Source organism: Bombina bombina, unplaced genomic scaffold, assembly GCF_027579735.1.
Source record: "Bombina bombina isolate aBomBom1 unplaced genomic scaffold, aBomBom1.pri scaffold_457, whole genome shotgun sequence".
Classification (NCBI taxonomy): domain Eukaryota; kingdom Metazoa; phylum Chordata; class Amphibia; order Anura; family Bombinatoridae; genus Bombina; species Bombina bombina.
In genome coordinates, this window is record NW_026511410.1 from 107,817 (window position 1) to 122,409 (window position 14,593).

The window sequence follows — 14,593 nt, forward strand, 5'->3', positions numbered from 1 at the left end:
GACCTCTTCAGCCCCTGCTTGGGCTTGGATGAAGACTTCGGAGCCTCCTCTGGACGGATCGGTGATACCCGGCGTGGTGAAGACAAGGTAGGAAGATCTTCAGGGGCTTAGTGTTAGGTTTATTTAAGGGTGGTTTGGGTTAGATTAGGGGTATGTGGGTGGTGGGTTGTAATGTTGGGGGGGGGTATTGTATTTTTTTTTACAGGCAAAAGAGCAGAATTCTTTGGGGCATGCCCCGCTAAAGGCCCTTTTAAGGGCTGGTAAGGTAAAAGAGCTTTTCTATTTGTATTTTAGAATAGGGTAGGGCATTTTTTTATTTTGGGGGGCTTTGTTATTTTATTAGGGGGCTTAGAGTAGGTTTAATTAGCTTAAAATTGTTGTAATATTTTTCTAATGTTTGTAAATTATTTTTTTATTTTTTTGTAACTTAGTTCTTTTTTTATTTTTTGTACTTTAGTTAGTTTATTTAATTGTATTTAATTGTAGGTATTTGTATGTAATTAATTTATTGATAGTGTAGTGTTAGGTTTAATTGTAGATAATTGTAGGTATTTTATTTAATTAATTTATTGATAGTGTAGTGTTAGGTTTAATTGTAACTTAGGTTAGGATTTATTTTACAGGTAATTTTGTAATTATTTGAACTAGGTAGCTATTAAATAGTTATTAACTATTTAATAGTTATTGTACCTGGTTAAAATAAATACAAAGTTGCCTGTAAAATAAATATTAATCCTTAAATAGCTACAATATAATTATAATTTATATTGTAGCTATATTAGGGTTTATTTTACAGGTAAGTATTTAGCTTTAAATAGGAATAATTTATTTAATAAGAGTTAATTTATTTCGTTAGATAAAAATTATATTTAATTTAGGGGGGTGTTAGGTTTAGACTTAGCTTTAGGGGTTAATAAATTTAATAGAGTAGCGGTGAGGTCCGGTCGGCAGATTAGGGGTTAATACTTGAAGTTAGGTGTTGGTGATGTTAGGGAGGGCAGATTAGGGATTAATACTATTTATTATAGGGTTTTTGAGGCGGGAGTGAGGCGGATTAGGGGTTAATAACTTTATTATAGTAGCGGTGAGGTCCGGTCGGCAGATTAGGGGTTAATAATTGTAGGTAGGTGGCGGCGACGTTGGGGGCGGCAGATTGGGGTTAATAAATATAATATAGGGGTCGGCGGTGTTAGGGGCAGCAGATTAGGAATACATAGGGATAACGTAGGTTGCGGCGGTGTGCGGTCGGCAGATTAGGGGTTAAAAAAATGTAATATAGAGTGGCGGCGATGTGGGGGGGCCTCGGTTTAGGGGTACATAGGTAGTTTATGGGTGTTAGTGTACTTTAGAGCACAGTAGTTAAGAGCTTTATGAACCGGCGTTAGCCCAGAAAGCTCTTAACTCCTGGCTTTTTGCTGCGGCTGGAGTCTTGTCGTTAGATTTCTAACGCTCACTTCAGCCAAGACTCTAAATACCGGCGTTAGAAAGATCCCATTGAAAAGATAGGATACGCAATTGACGTAAGGGGATCTGCGGTATGGAAAAGTCGCGGCTGCAAAGTGAGCGTTAGACCCTTTCCTGACTCTAAATACCAGCGGGCGGCCAAAACCAGCGTTAGGAGCCCCTAACGCTGGTTTTGACGGCTAACGCAGAACTCTAAATCTAGGTGAAAGAGATTTAAGCAAATTAGACAATAGAAGTAAATTAGAAAGATGTTTAAAATGGTATTCTCTATCTGAATCATGAAAGAAAAAATGTGGGTTTAATGTCCCTTTAAATTGTGCAAGTTGCAGTTTAGCACGACTACTATTTATAGTTACTTAAGGCCAAGGCTATGTATTGTAGGTATTTTGTATTTTTTCGAAGGATAATATCAAAAGATGTGATGTATAGCACAGTGTGGCAAATAGACTTTTTTTTTAATATAATACTCATGTTTGATGACAAATAGGAAAATAACACCACAAATCATTTAAAAGCCTTTCTTTGTTTTTGGATATTTTGTACTTTTTTAAAAGTAAATAGCAATTCAAGGTTAGTTTTTTTTATATCTACAGTATTCATTTAATGCATGAAATGCTCTGTACTGAAGATTAACAAAAAAAAATGTTTCCTTTTGATTTTTTTATAACCTTTGAAATGTTGTGATATATTCCTACAATAATGGTATTTTTAATCTATGGGCTTTTGAAAAAATAACTAGAAAAACACATGGAATTATTCCCTTTATATATTAAAAAAGCTAAATAATCTAGGGTTAGATCCAAATTTTTCCAAAATTATTGCTGAATTTTGGCTTGGATTGGCCTTTTTTATTATAAAAAAGATAACAATCGAGTCACTCTCATCCCATGAAATTAATTTCCATTTCCCTACAACAGCAATGTTAAAGGGACTGTGATTAGACAGCGATCCCGTGACGCGTTTGTTAACTGCTGCTCCAAAGCATAATTCTGCACTTTCAAGATACGAAAACATTCAGCTGCCTAATTCTTAATTTTTAAAAATATTTTTTTATTTTTAAATAAAAAAAATAGATTTTTTTTTATTTTTAAATATATTTTTAATAGGCTATCCTTATGTAATATACTATATTTCTGCACATGGCACAGCACTTTCTTCAACGAGGTGACGTTTCTAACTCTAGACCAATAGCCATGCGTGTCAAATGACATCCTACCTCAGCTATTGGTCTACAGGTGAAAACATCCCCTCATTGGAGAAAACGATGTGCCTCTGTGTTAGCAATATGCTTTCCTTACAGATAGGATGAGTTTAACATAGATTTTTACAAAACGATGAGAGAAACTAATGTTTATTTTTAGTGATGGTAAATCCTAGCGTTTGTTATACGCTTGGATTTACCATCAATTTAATTGCGTTTTGCAATTGGACATAGTGGTGTTTTTAATTTTTACTAAAATAAGTTTCTTAATGAAAGTTACTTATAGGTATACATAGAGATTGATATAGGTATCAATCTCACAATTGTCGGTATCTTGAAGAAATATTTTATTTGTGTTTTTACATTTTATGTAATTGATGATGACGTGCTCAATAATGTGGGGGGTTTTTGTTTGTTTTTTTGGCGTGATTCAATTAAAAAAAGTATCCACAAAAAGGCAAATTGCTAGAACGGCTCGTTATTGAAACGATTAATAAGTTACCAACGTGGGCAAGTACAACATACTGGTGATTAAAAAATAAAAAGAGTAACACACATCCTCAGACTTAGGACGCATTTCGGGTTTCCCCGTACTCACAGATGGTGGGGGAGGGTACTCTATGTCAATATATACCATTCTAAAACATAAGACACCTGGTGGGAAGTTTAATCTAGAATACAAGTTAACAATGTGGTTAAAGGTTTATACACTTTATGATACATAATTGTCTAAAATCTCTACCTAAGTTCATTACAAGTGAAACGTTAATTATATAAACATACAATGATAGTCACAAAAATACATGATCGCAATATGCTGATCATTTTACAAACAAGGAAATAATCCAAATATAAGTCAAATATAATATAAAGAGAAAAGAAAAAGGTGTCTTATCACGCTAGTCAATTTTAAAGAAAAACATGATACATATAAAGTATAGAGATGTGAAACTTATACAAAAAAGATTATAATAATGTCTATGTAATTAATCATAAACAAGGGAAAGCATGATCATGACCAATATTATATTTATTTTATTTTATTTATTGAGATTTGTGTTTAATATATTTATGGGAACTTCAGGTATTATAGGACATCCATATAAAAACAATGAGATGATAGATAGCACCCAAAATAATGCAATGTAAATATATGTATGGGGGCAAGGAGATGTTAATACATATTAGTATCTCTCAAATTTAATGTCTCAATATCTTGACTATTAAAAAAAGTGTGTTGTTATCCTCCACGATTCACAGCTGCGAGTGGAGATAGATATAAAGATACAACCAAAATTCAATGGGCAATAAAACAGTATATATATATATAAATATAATAAGTCAGTGTAAATCCTGAATTATGATTTTCCAAATATATAAATTAGAAATATAAGTATAAATATCACCTATTTCTCTAGGTAAAGATAGTCAAGATGGTGCACAGTAAAGATGGCCCCAAACACACCACCTAGCGTTCCCAATGGTTCATAATATCATAAGTTGAATTGAACCCTCTGGGGTACCTAGTTTCTAGCTTAAATATCCAAAACGCTTCTCTACGATATAGCTCCTTTTCTCTATCTCCTCCTCTCTTAGGACTTTTAACTAGTTCTATTGCTTGCCATATTTATGTATCAACAGATTGTCTGTGTCTGTGTATGAAACGTGTTGCTAAAGCTGAACATTCTTTTTTGCAGTTGATATTACTTACGTGTTCGCAAATTCTGGACCTCACCTCCCGTGTGGTGAGGCCTACGTATTGTAATTGACATTCCACACAGGAAATAATATAGACAATATAGCACATACTGCAATTGATAATCGCTCAAAGTGTGTACTTACTAGAACGTAATCACATGCTTTGCACCTTAAGTTGCCACATTTAAAGTTTCCCATATGTGTTAACCAACTACTACCACTTTCAGATTTGGGGAGGACAGTGGGGGATAAAATATTACCCAGTGTAACACTCCTTCTATAGGAAAACCTATATCCTTGATCTACAACATCTTTTAATTTAGTATCAGCCAGGAGAATAGACATATGTTTCCTCACAATGTTACAGATTTGGGGGTATTGGTCACTATAACTTGTGACAAAAGTGACTTGTGATTTTGTCTTATTTTTGTTTTTGTGAATATATGTATTTCTATATTTGTTCTTATCCATATGTGATTCAGATACAAGTGATTTGTCTTTCAGGAGATCATGTCTCGAAAATGTCATCCACTTCTTTGCAAGCTTTAACAATCGTCCTTGTCTTATAGCCCCTCTGTAACAAATCTCCACTTAATCTCTCACATTCCTCCATGTAGTCATCCTCTCTAGAGCAATTTCGTTTCATACGAATAAATTGGTCATATTTATGGGATGGCTACTTGAGGAGTGTAGGAGATTGTTTTTAGCTATTGGTTTACGATATGTGCGGGTTTCAATTTTATTACTGCAAGGATCAGCAAGTAAGGTAATGTCAAGATAGTTGATAGTAGTCTGATGGCACTCCATAGTGAACTGTATGCCCACTTGATTAGAATTCAGATAATCCAGAAAGAATATCGCTTCATCCTGAGTCCCATTCCAAACCATAATCAAGTCATCGATAAATCTTTTATAAAAAGATATTAATGACTGATACTTATTTCTATCTCCAAAGATGTGGGATACCTCCCACCAACCTAAGAAAAGGTTAGCATAGGAGGGCGCAAATTTTGCGCCCATGGCTGTCCCATATCTCTGGAGATAGAAAGAATTTTCAAATTCAAAATAATTATGTTCCAACAGATAGCATACAATCTTAACAAAAAAATCAATTTGGTTATGATCAAAATTAGTGGCTGTAATAAGAAAATATTCAATGGTCTTTAGGCCCCAGACATGGGGAATGGAGGAGTAGAGTGAGACCACGTCAATGGTTATCCAACTATGGGTACCTTCCCATTTAAAATCAGAGAGAAGGTTCAAAAGATGCTTGGTGTCTGTAAGGTAACTCCAAAGCTGGACAGCCATTGGTTGAAGTACACTGTCTACCCACTCAGAGAGGGGTTCCAGTACTGACTCAATCCAGAGACAATTGGTCTACCTTTGATGTCTTCCAGCGATTTATGGACCTTAGGAAACAAATGAAAAAACGCTGTTTTGGATATGATACACCTAAGAAATCTGCAGTTTTTCTATCAATATAGCCTCTTTCTATACCATCATCTACTAAAGACCTAATCTGACATTGAATGTTATGTGTGGGGTTACCTGAGAATTTACTGTAGGTTTGGACATCATTGAGCCAACGTAATGCTTCAGAGATGTAATCTTCTTTCTTTAGGATTACTGTAGTGCCCCCCTTATCTGATTTTCTGATGACAATCTGTTTGTTATTCTTAAGCTCATCTATCACTTCCCTTTGGGGTTTGGTGATATTTTGTTTGTGTACTCCCTGTTGTGAGTGTAATAATGTAAGCTCTTTTTCCACACTCTTGTGGAACATCTCCAGTACATCCTACTTTGTATCGGGTAAAAGCGAGAATTAACAGCCATTATTTGTGTTAGGGGTTGAGTAACTGGATCGTGTTCCACAGAGGGAATGGTACTTGTAGGGATACACAGATCTTCTAGGTCCCTAACACTGCATATCCCTTCAAAGTTAAGTATAGAAGAGTCTTGAGTACTGCTATTTACATCAGTAGGTTTTATACTTTCAGGAGCCATAGAAAAGTGCCTCTTAAGAGTTAGATTTCTGAGGAAACCATTCAAATCAATTAAGGTGTTAAAAAGGTTCAATTTACAAGAAGGGGCAAAACCCAGACCTAAATTTAATACTGTATACTGTGTAGCAGTAAGTTCATTACCAGATACGTTGATAACATTCCCTACTATGTCTATTGGTCTACCTTGTTGATATAAGAACTTCTCTTTAGTTAGCTCTAGTTGGCTCTTAATTGATAGCGATTTTTGCCTACTAAGCCTCTTCCTGAACCCCCCCCCCCTTCAGGTCTTGTTTGGGGAAGGTAAAAAACCTGTTCCATACTTGAAATACTTTATCGGTCTTTAGGTCCCCCGCCTGTTGCTAATGATTGTTTCTGACTCTCTGATCTATTGCTTATGTTAGAATATTTTTTAGCAGGGTCTGTCACTACTCTTTTGTTATAACTCCCTCTACCTCTATCTCATGCTGGCAGTCTATTGGGAGGTCCTGTGTTCTTACTATCTGTATGGGAGTACTGTCTAGCCCCATTATTAGAATCATTAGTAACATTTCCCTGTTTATTACTTATTAAAATAGAAGGTCTATTAGCGTCCGGATAGCAGATTAAATAAAATAAAATAATATTTTTATTAAAAAAAATTACCATGCATTTACATTGCGTGGTAATATTGTGTTTAATATAATATACTATTGGACATAATCATGCTTTCCCTTGTTTCTGACTTGTTACATAGACATTAATATAATCCTTTTTGTATTAGTTTCATATCTCTATCCTTTATGTATTATGTTTTTCTTTAAAATTGACTAGCGTGATGAGACACATTTTCCTTTTCTCTTTATGTTATATTTGACTTATATTTGGATTATTTCCTTGTTTGTAAAATGATCAGCATATTGTGATCATGTATTTTTGTGACTATCATCGTATGTTTATATAATTAACGTTTCACTTGTAATGAACTTAGGTAGAGATTTTAGACAATTATGTATCATAAAGTGTATATACCTTTAACCACATTGTTAACTTGTATTCTAGATTAAACTTCCCATCAGGTGTCTTATGTTTTAGAATGGTATATATTGACATAGAGTACCCTCCCCCACTATCTGTGAGTACAGGGAAACCCGAAACGCATCCTTAGTCTGGGGATGTGTGTTACTCTTTTTATTTTTTTAATCACCAGTATGTTGTACTTGCCCACGTTGGTAACTTTTTAATCGCTTCAATAAAGTATGAAATATGTTGAGCCATTCTAGCAATTTGCCTTTTTGTGGATATTGTTACTCTGAACAGCTATAGGGCTCTCTGACATCATTCGGACCTACAACTTTATCCAGCGCCAGAAGCCGGAAGCAGAAGATCTGGTTGGGTGAGTCGGACCTTTTGTGAGCAGAGGAGCTTTGGAAGAGACATTCGGCAGAACGAGTAAAACACAGGTGATGTGTTATCCTTATACAGGTTTCTGTGGCCAAAGAAGTATGAAGGTACCGCTCATAGAAGACATGTGAGTGATGTTTGCATTGCGCTATTGCTTTCTTCTGCACCTATAAACTGGGTCATTTCCTTAAACACTTTTATATATAGCGTGTGGCTCCATTTGGTCTGAACTGACTTTTAATACACTTCTGGGATACAGTTTTGCTACAGGTGAAGTGTGGTTTGGCTAGTGCTGTTTGCACATTTGTTGTATACATGTGTCAATTAAAAAACAGGCTGTGACTGTTGTTGGCATAAGTGGCACCATCTTGTTTTTCAGGTCTGAACATTCACAAAACAGCAGCCAATATTGTTATCTTTTATCGTTCAATCTGTGGGTGTTGAATAACCATAAAATGCCTTTGGATGTTGAATCCAGTGTAACTGTTTTGTTCCCAATATTTAATTGATAACCTGTGATCGGGTGAATAATATTTGCATTTTACGGCACCTGCTACAATGTTAAAAATGTGTAGCAGGTGCCGTAAAACAGCCGATAAACATGTTTGATAAGATTGGAATTGATCCCATAATTACAGAAACACAAAAGAAAGATGCAAAAAACGAATTAACATTTATTAATCTTCATAAAACATGTACCCATAATATTAAGGTACCTAACTGGTACCTTAATCAAATGGATTTTACAAAAAGACTGCATATATCCAGTTGACCTTCGTGTATATACATTTTTATATATATATATATATATATATATATATATATATATATACATTCACTTGTATATATATATATATAAATGTATATATATATATATATATACAGTATATATATATATATATACTCGGAGTCGTATATATATTTATATTTATATATATATATATATATATATATATATATATATATATATATATATATATATATATATATATATATATATATATATATATATAACTTTAATAGGTAAGTCCAGCACCTTTCTTAATGCTATTTTTTCAGCATTTTTTCAGCAACCTTTTTTCAGATTATAGCAGTGCACGACCACTGAGTGGGATCTGCCAGCCCACATTTATGGATATGGTAAAGCAAGATAGCGTCAGCACTTCTTCATACAAAATTCCACTTTATTGAGGTTTCAGACAAAGATAAAAACAGCTGTTTTTATCTTTGTCTGAAACCTCAATAAAGTGGAATTTTGTATGAAGAAGTGCTGACGCTATCTTGCTTTACCATATATATATATATATATATATATATATATATATATATACAGTATCTCACAAAAGTGAGTACACCCCTCACATTTTTGTAAATATTTTATAATATCTTTTCATGTGACAACACTGAAGAAATGACACTTTGCTATAATATAAAGTAGTGAGTTTTCAGCCTGTATAACAGTGTAAATTTGCTGTCCCCGCAAAATAACTCAACACACAGCCATTAATGTCTAAACCTTTGGCAACAAAAGTGAGTACATCCCTAAGTGGGAAAGGCCAAATTGGGCCCAAAGTGTCAATATTTTGTGTGACCACCATTATTTTCCAGCACTGCCTTAACCCTCTTGGGCATGGATTTCACCAGAGCTTCACAGGTAGCAAGGCAGCAGTCGTCTTGGAGGTGTGTTTGAAGTCGTTATCATGTTAGAATACTGCCCTGTGGCCCAGTCTCTGAAGGGAGGGGATCATGCTCTGCTTCATTATGTCACAGTACATGTTGGCAGTCATGGTTCCCTCACTGAACTGTAGCTGTCATGCAGGCCTAGACCATGATACTCCCACCACCATGCTTGACTGTAGGCAAAGACACACTTGTCTGAACCAAATAAGTTTATCTTGGTCTCATCGGACCACAGTACATGGTTCCAGTAATCCATGTCTTTAGTCTGCTTGTCTTCAGCAAACTGTTTGCTGGCTTTCTTGTGCATCATCTATAGAAGAGGCTTCCTTCTTAGACGACAGCCATGCAGACCAATTTTATGCAGTGTGCAGCGTATGGTCTGAGCACTAAAAGGCTGACCCCCCACCCCTTCAACCTCTGCAGCAATGCTGGCAGCACTCATACGTATATTTTCCAAAGACAACCTCTGGATATGATGCTGAGCATGTGCTCTCAACTTCTTTGGTCGACCAGGGCGAGGCCTGTTCTGAGTGGAACCTGTGCTGTGAAACCGCTGTATGGTCTTGCCCACCGTGCTGCAGCTCAGTTTCAGGGTCTTGGCAATTTTCTTATAGCCTAGGCTATCTTTATGTAGAGCAACAATTCTTTTTTTCAGATCCTCAGAGAGTTCTTTGCCATGAGGTGCCATGTTGAACTTCCAGTGACCAGTATGAGAGAGTGTGAGAGCGATAACACCAAATTTAACACAACTGCTCCCCATTCACACCTGAGCACTTGTGACACATTAAAGAGTCACATGATACCGGGGAGGGAAAATGGCCAATTGGGCCTAATTTGGACATTTCCACTTAGGGGTGTACTCACTTTTGCTGCCAACAGTTCAGACATTATATATATACTGTATGTATATATATATATATATATATATATATATATATATATATATATATATATATATATATATATATATATATATATATATATATATATAATTCAAACACGCTCAGCAGTCATTCAAAACTCTACAAATAAAGTGGAGTTTAGAGTAAGTGCTGGGCCTGTACGATTTATTAGATACTGTTTTCCCTAAAGCAACCCCAAATTGATTTCTTTTAAGTGAGTGTGCACTCACCGGTGCTGAGTACCATCACTCATCTTCTCATAACAGGTAATATTTGAAATAGACATGTAAATACTCTAGTTTTCACAAGACAATAACTTTGTCCCTTTGCTTTTCATGTATACATATAATAATGGTATAATTCTATTGGATGTGCTGGGGAAAATACAATTATATATATATATATATATATATATATATATATATATATATATATATATATACAGTATGTATATATATATATATATATATGTATATATATATATATATATATATATATATATGATAGTAAATGAAGAGCACTTTCACTTCAAATCCAGATGCCAGGGTGCAAACAGCAAATAAATAACACTGAATCATGGAATGCACTCACTGGTCTTTTTTTAAACAAACGTGCCTTTAATGTGACGTTTCGGGGACCGTATCCCCTTCCTCAATACGTTGTATTGTGCTAATTTTATTTGATCAGGGGATTAAAGCTTAGCTTACCTTTAAGAATAGTCAGGTCTATGCGTGGTTGGATTCGTGGCATTGAATAGTAGATAAATTCTTTCCCATTGTTTGGTGAGACTGGTTTCTCTGTGGGGTCACAACATCGGACACAGGGTGAATTTCTAATCTCCTGCCATATAAAGGTCCTTGGTGCAACGGCATCAGCAGAGACCAAGAAAATAATTATTAGACCTGACAGTTTCATCACAAGGTGTCCTATCTAAAGAAAATATGAAAAAATGGTAAATTACATGTTAGAACCTGGCTTAGTTTTTGTCTATTTTTCATTAGAAACTGTTTGCTATGAATATAACATTCTAATGTTTTGTTTTTTAAACAGGACTATTTTGCCTCAGCAAATGTTATGAACTAATTTTTTCATATTATATATTTTTATTTTTGCTGCATTTTCATTCTACTTTGATGCCTTTAAAACACAAATATTGTGGATTTGGGAGCTTAAAGGGACACTTTACATTAATATAGTATTTCAGCCATATGAAAAGCAGCATCTAAAGATGTTTGTTAATGAAAAAAAAATATGTTGTAAATGTAAATTTAAAGTGATACAGTCGTATCAGTGAACCTTCTGCTAATTTTCATACACTGACTGATACTTCCTGTTAATGCTGATTGGCTGAAAGGAACTTCCTAATAATGTTCATTGGTTGATAGGTAGATGCTCACTGAGCAGAACCTAGAAACCTATTAACATTAGTAAAAAGAACCTTTACTTTATATTTATTCAAGCCAAAAATGCATACATGTTTAAATTATAGAAGGGAGAATGTTTTGCAACATTTAAAAAATTGAACAAATTTTGACACATTCGCTTGTTTGTTTCGATTTTCGAATGTTTGTGCAACATTCTAACATTAATTTAATGCAATAGTATTTCTAATGCTCAAAAATGAAAAAAAAATATGTTGTAAATGTAAATTTAAAGTGATACAGTCGTATCAGTGAACCTTCTGCTAATTTTCATACACTGACTGATACTTCCTGTTAATGCTGATTGGCTGAAAGGAACTTCCTAATAATGTTCATTGGTTGATAGGTAGATGCTCACTGAGCAGAACCTAGAAACCTATTAACATTAGTAAAAAGAACCTTTACTTTATATTTATTCAAGCCAAAAATGCATACATGTTTAAATTATAGAAGGGAGAATGTTTTGCAACATTTAAAAAATTGAACAAATTTTGACACATTCGCTTGTTTGTTTCGATTTTCGAATGTTTGTGCAACATTCTAACATTAATTTAATGCAATAGTATTTCTAATGCTCTCTTTAAATGTAATATTCTATACAAATTTGAATAGTGCATAATTCAATTAAAAAAAAAATTATTATTTTTTTTAAAGATTTTTTATTAGATAATAGGTATATTACAATATAAATAACATTGTCAACCGCACAAATTACATATCAGTGCAAAATTTGTCAGACAATACATTAAATGAAGTAAGTTGTCATATCTTTGCTATTTCCATGTATTGAATATCTCTGTCAACTACTGATATTCTTTGCAATTAGGTATATGGTCTGAATGTTAGTGCATAGGTTGACTCCTATTTCCGTTAGTGAGTGTAGTCAATAAGTAGGTAAAGAAGAGAAATACGTTGAGGAAAAATAGATAAGAGGGTGTGAGGTGGGGAAGGGGAGAGGTATAGGGGTAGTCGTGTTTTACATCTCGGTGTTATTGCCTAGTTAGATTTATGGTCCAGTCTGTTTATGACAGTTGGACTCCTTTCCAGAGATCTAGAAGTCCCTGGTGGAATTGTATATTATTTGTTGTTAGGTAATGTAATCGCTCTAATTGTAGAATGTCTGTGGTTTGGGCATGCCATTCCCGAACTGTCGGTGGTGTGTTGGACTTCCATCTTTTTGGTATAAGTTTCTTGGCACTGTTTAACATTATGAGGAGAATAGTTTTATGTAATTTATTTTGTACCTTCGGGAGTTGCAGAAACATTAAATGGTGGAAGTTAGGTGTGATATCTAGTTCCAGCACTGAGGAGATAGATCTGAAGATTGAATTCCAGAACTCCACTATGTAAGGGCAATCCCACCATATGTGTTGTATCGTACCGACCTGTCCACATGTCCTCCAGCATTGATCACTAATCTGAGGGTTGATCTTATGTAGTCTAAATGGTGTTAGCTACCACCTGCTGATACATTTTATGTGCATCTCTTGAATTGTCGATGCAGATGCAGCTGCAGCTATGCTAAATGACTTAATCCACATTGTGTCCTCAATTGCTCAATTGCTGTACCCATCTCTGTGTTCCATGATCTTACATAAGTCGGCATTGTTTTATCATTTGGCAGGAGCAAGAGTTTGTAAATTAAAGAGATTGTGTGTCTAGGTGGGGTATCTTGTGTACACAATTTTTCAAAGGTTGTGAGCTCTCTCTCCATGCTAGATTTTTGACTATGTGTGCTTATGTAATGTATTAATCGTACACGGGCCAGCCATGTAGGGAATATTTTTTTGTCCCATTGCTGTAGGTTTTCCAACGGGGCTATGGTCCCGTTTTCTGTGGCAAAATGCAATGTTCCTTCTCTGAGTCTATAAGAGGACTTGTGTGTGGTAGTGGTATTTCCCAGTGGGAGATCCACATTTTCTCTAATAGGGAGGAGTGGGCCTATTCTAGTTGAGATATGGGGGTTGGTAGCTATGGTCTTGTCCCATCCCTCAAGGATTTCTGATATGCTAGGATAGTGATGTAGTATGTCGGGGCTCTTTCTTGGTTCTGTCCATGCTAGTGATGCTGAGTTTCCTCTCCCCAGCACGTGATTGTCAATCTGAACCCATGCTTTTTGGCCAGTATTGTGGCTCCATTCCAGTATCTGTTGTAACAGAGTGGCTCTCCTATACAATGCCAAATTTGTCGCGCCTAATCCGCCCCTTTCTCTGGGTAGGAACATAATTTGTCGCTGTACCCTGCTCCGTCTCCCAGCCCAAACAAAGTTGTCTATAATGTTTTGTACTTGTCGTACGAACCCCCTAGGTACAGCAATCGGGAGTGTCTGAAATAAGTACAGTAGCCTAGGCAGTATGTTCATTTTAATGATACCTATTCTGCCTAGCAAGGACAAAGGTTTGCAGTTCCATGAATATAGATCGTCAGATATTTCTTTTTTAAGTTGCAAATAATTATGTTTAAAAAAAGAGTTTGGGTTGGCCGTCAAGAATACCCCTAAGTATTTTATCTTCTCTGAAGCTATAGTTAAACCTAACTCCGAGGCTAGTTGGTGAACCAGGTGTGGGGGAGATGTGACGTTAAGGAGTTCAGACTTGGACACATTCAGGTGAAAATTGGAAACTTGGCCATAGTCTCGTAATTCTGAAATGAGGGCTGGTATAGAATGTTCAATATTGGTCAGGGAGAAGAGGATGTCGTCTGCATACATCATTAATTTGTGTTCTCTTTCTCCTATCTGGATACCTTTAATACTTGTGTTATATCTAATTTTCAAATGATAATAGGAATAGCAAAGGGGAGAGAGGGCAGCCCTGATGGGTTCCGTTAGATATGGGAAATGAG

General features: G+C 35.2%; 1 protein-coding gene across 1 annotated transcript in view; it reads right to left on the bottom strand.

Moving 5' to 3' along the window:
* Positions 1-14,593, bottom strand: part of LOC128643735 (complement C1q tumor necrosis factor-related protein 1-like) — a 101,806-nt gene that overhangs the window by 10,696 nt on the left and 76,517 nt on the right. Inside the window, exon 2 of the mRNA XM_053696560.1 lies at positions 11,036-11,258. Coding sequence (XP_053552535.1) covers positions 11,036-11,243 — 208 coding nt within the window. The 5' untranslated portion in view covers positions 11,244-11,258. The remainder of the gene's footprint in view (positions 1-11,035; positions 11,259-14,593) is intronic.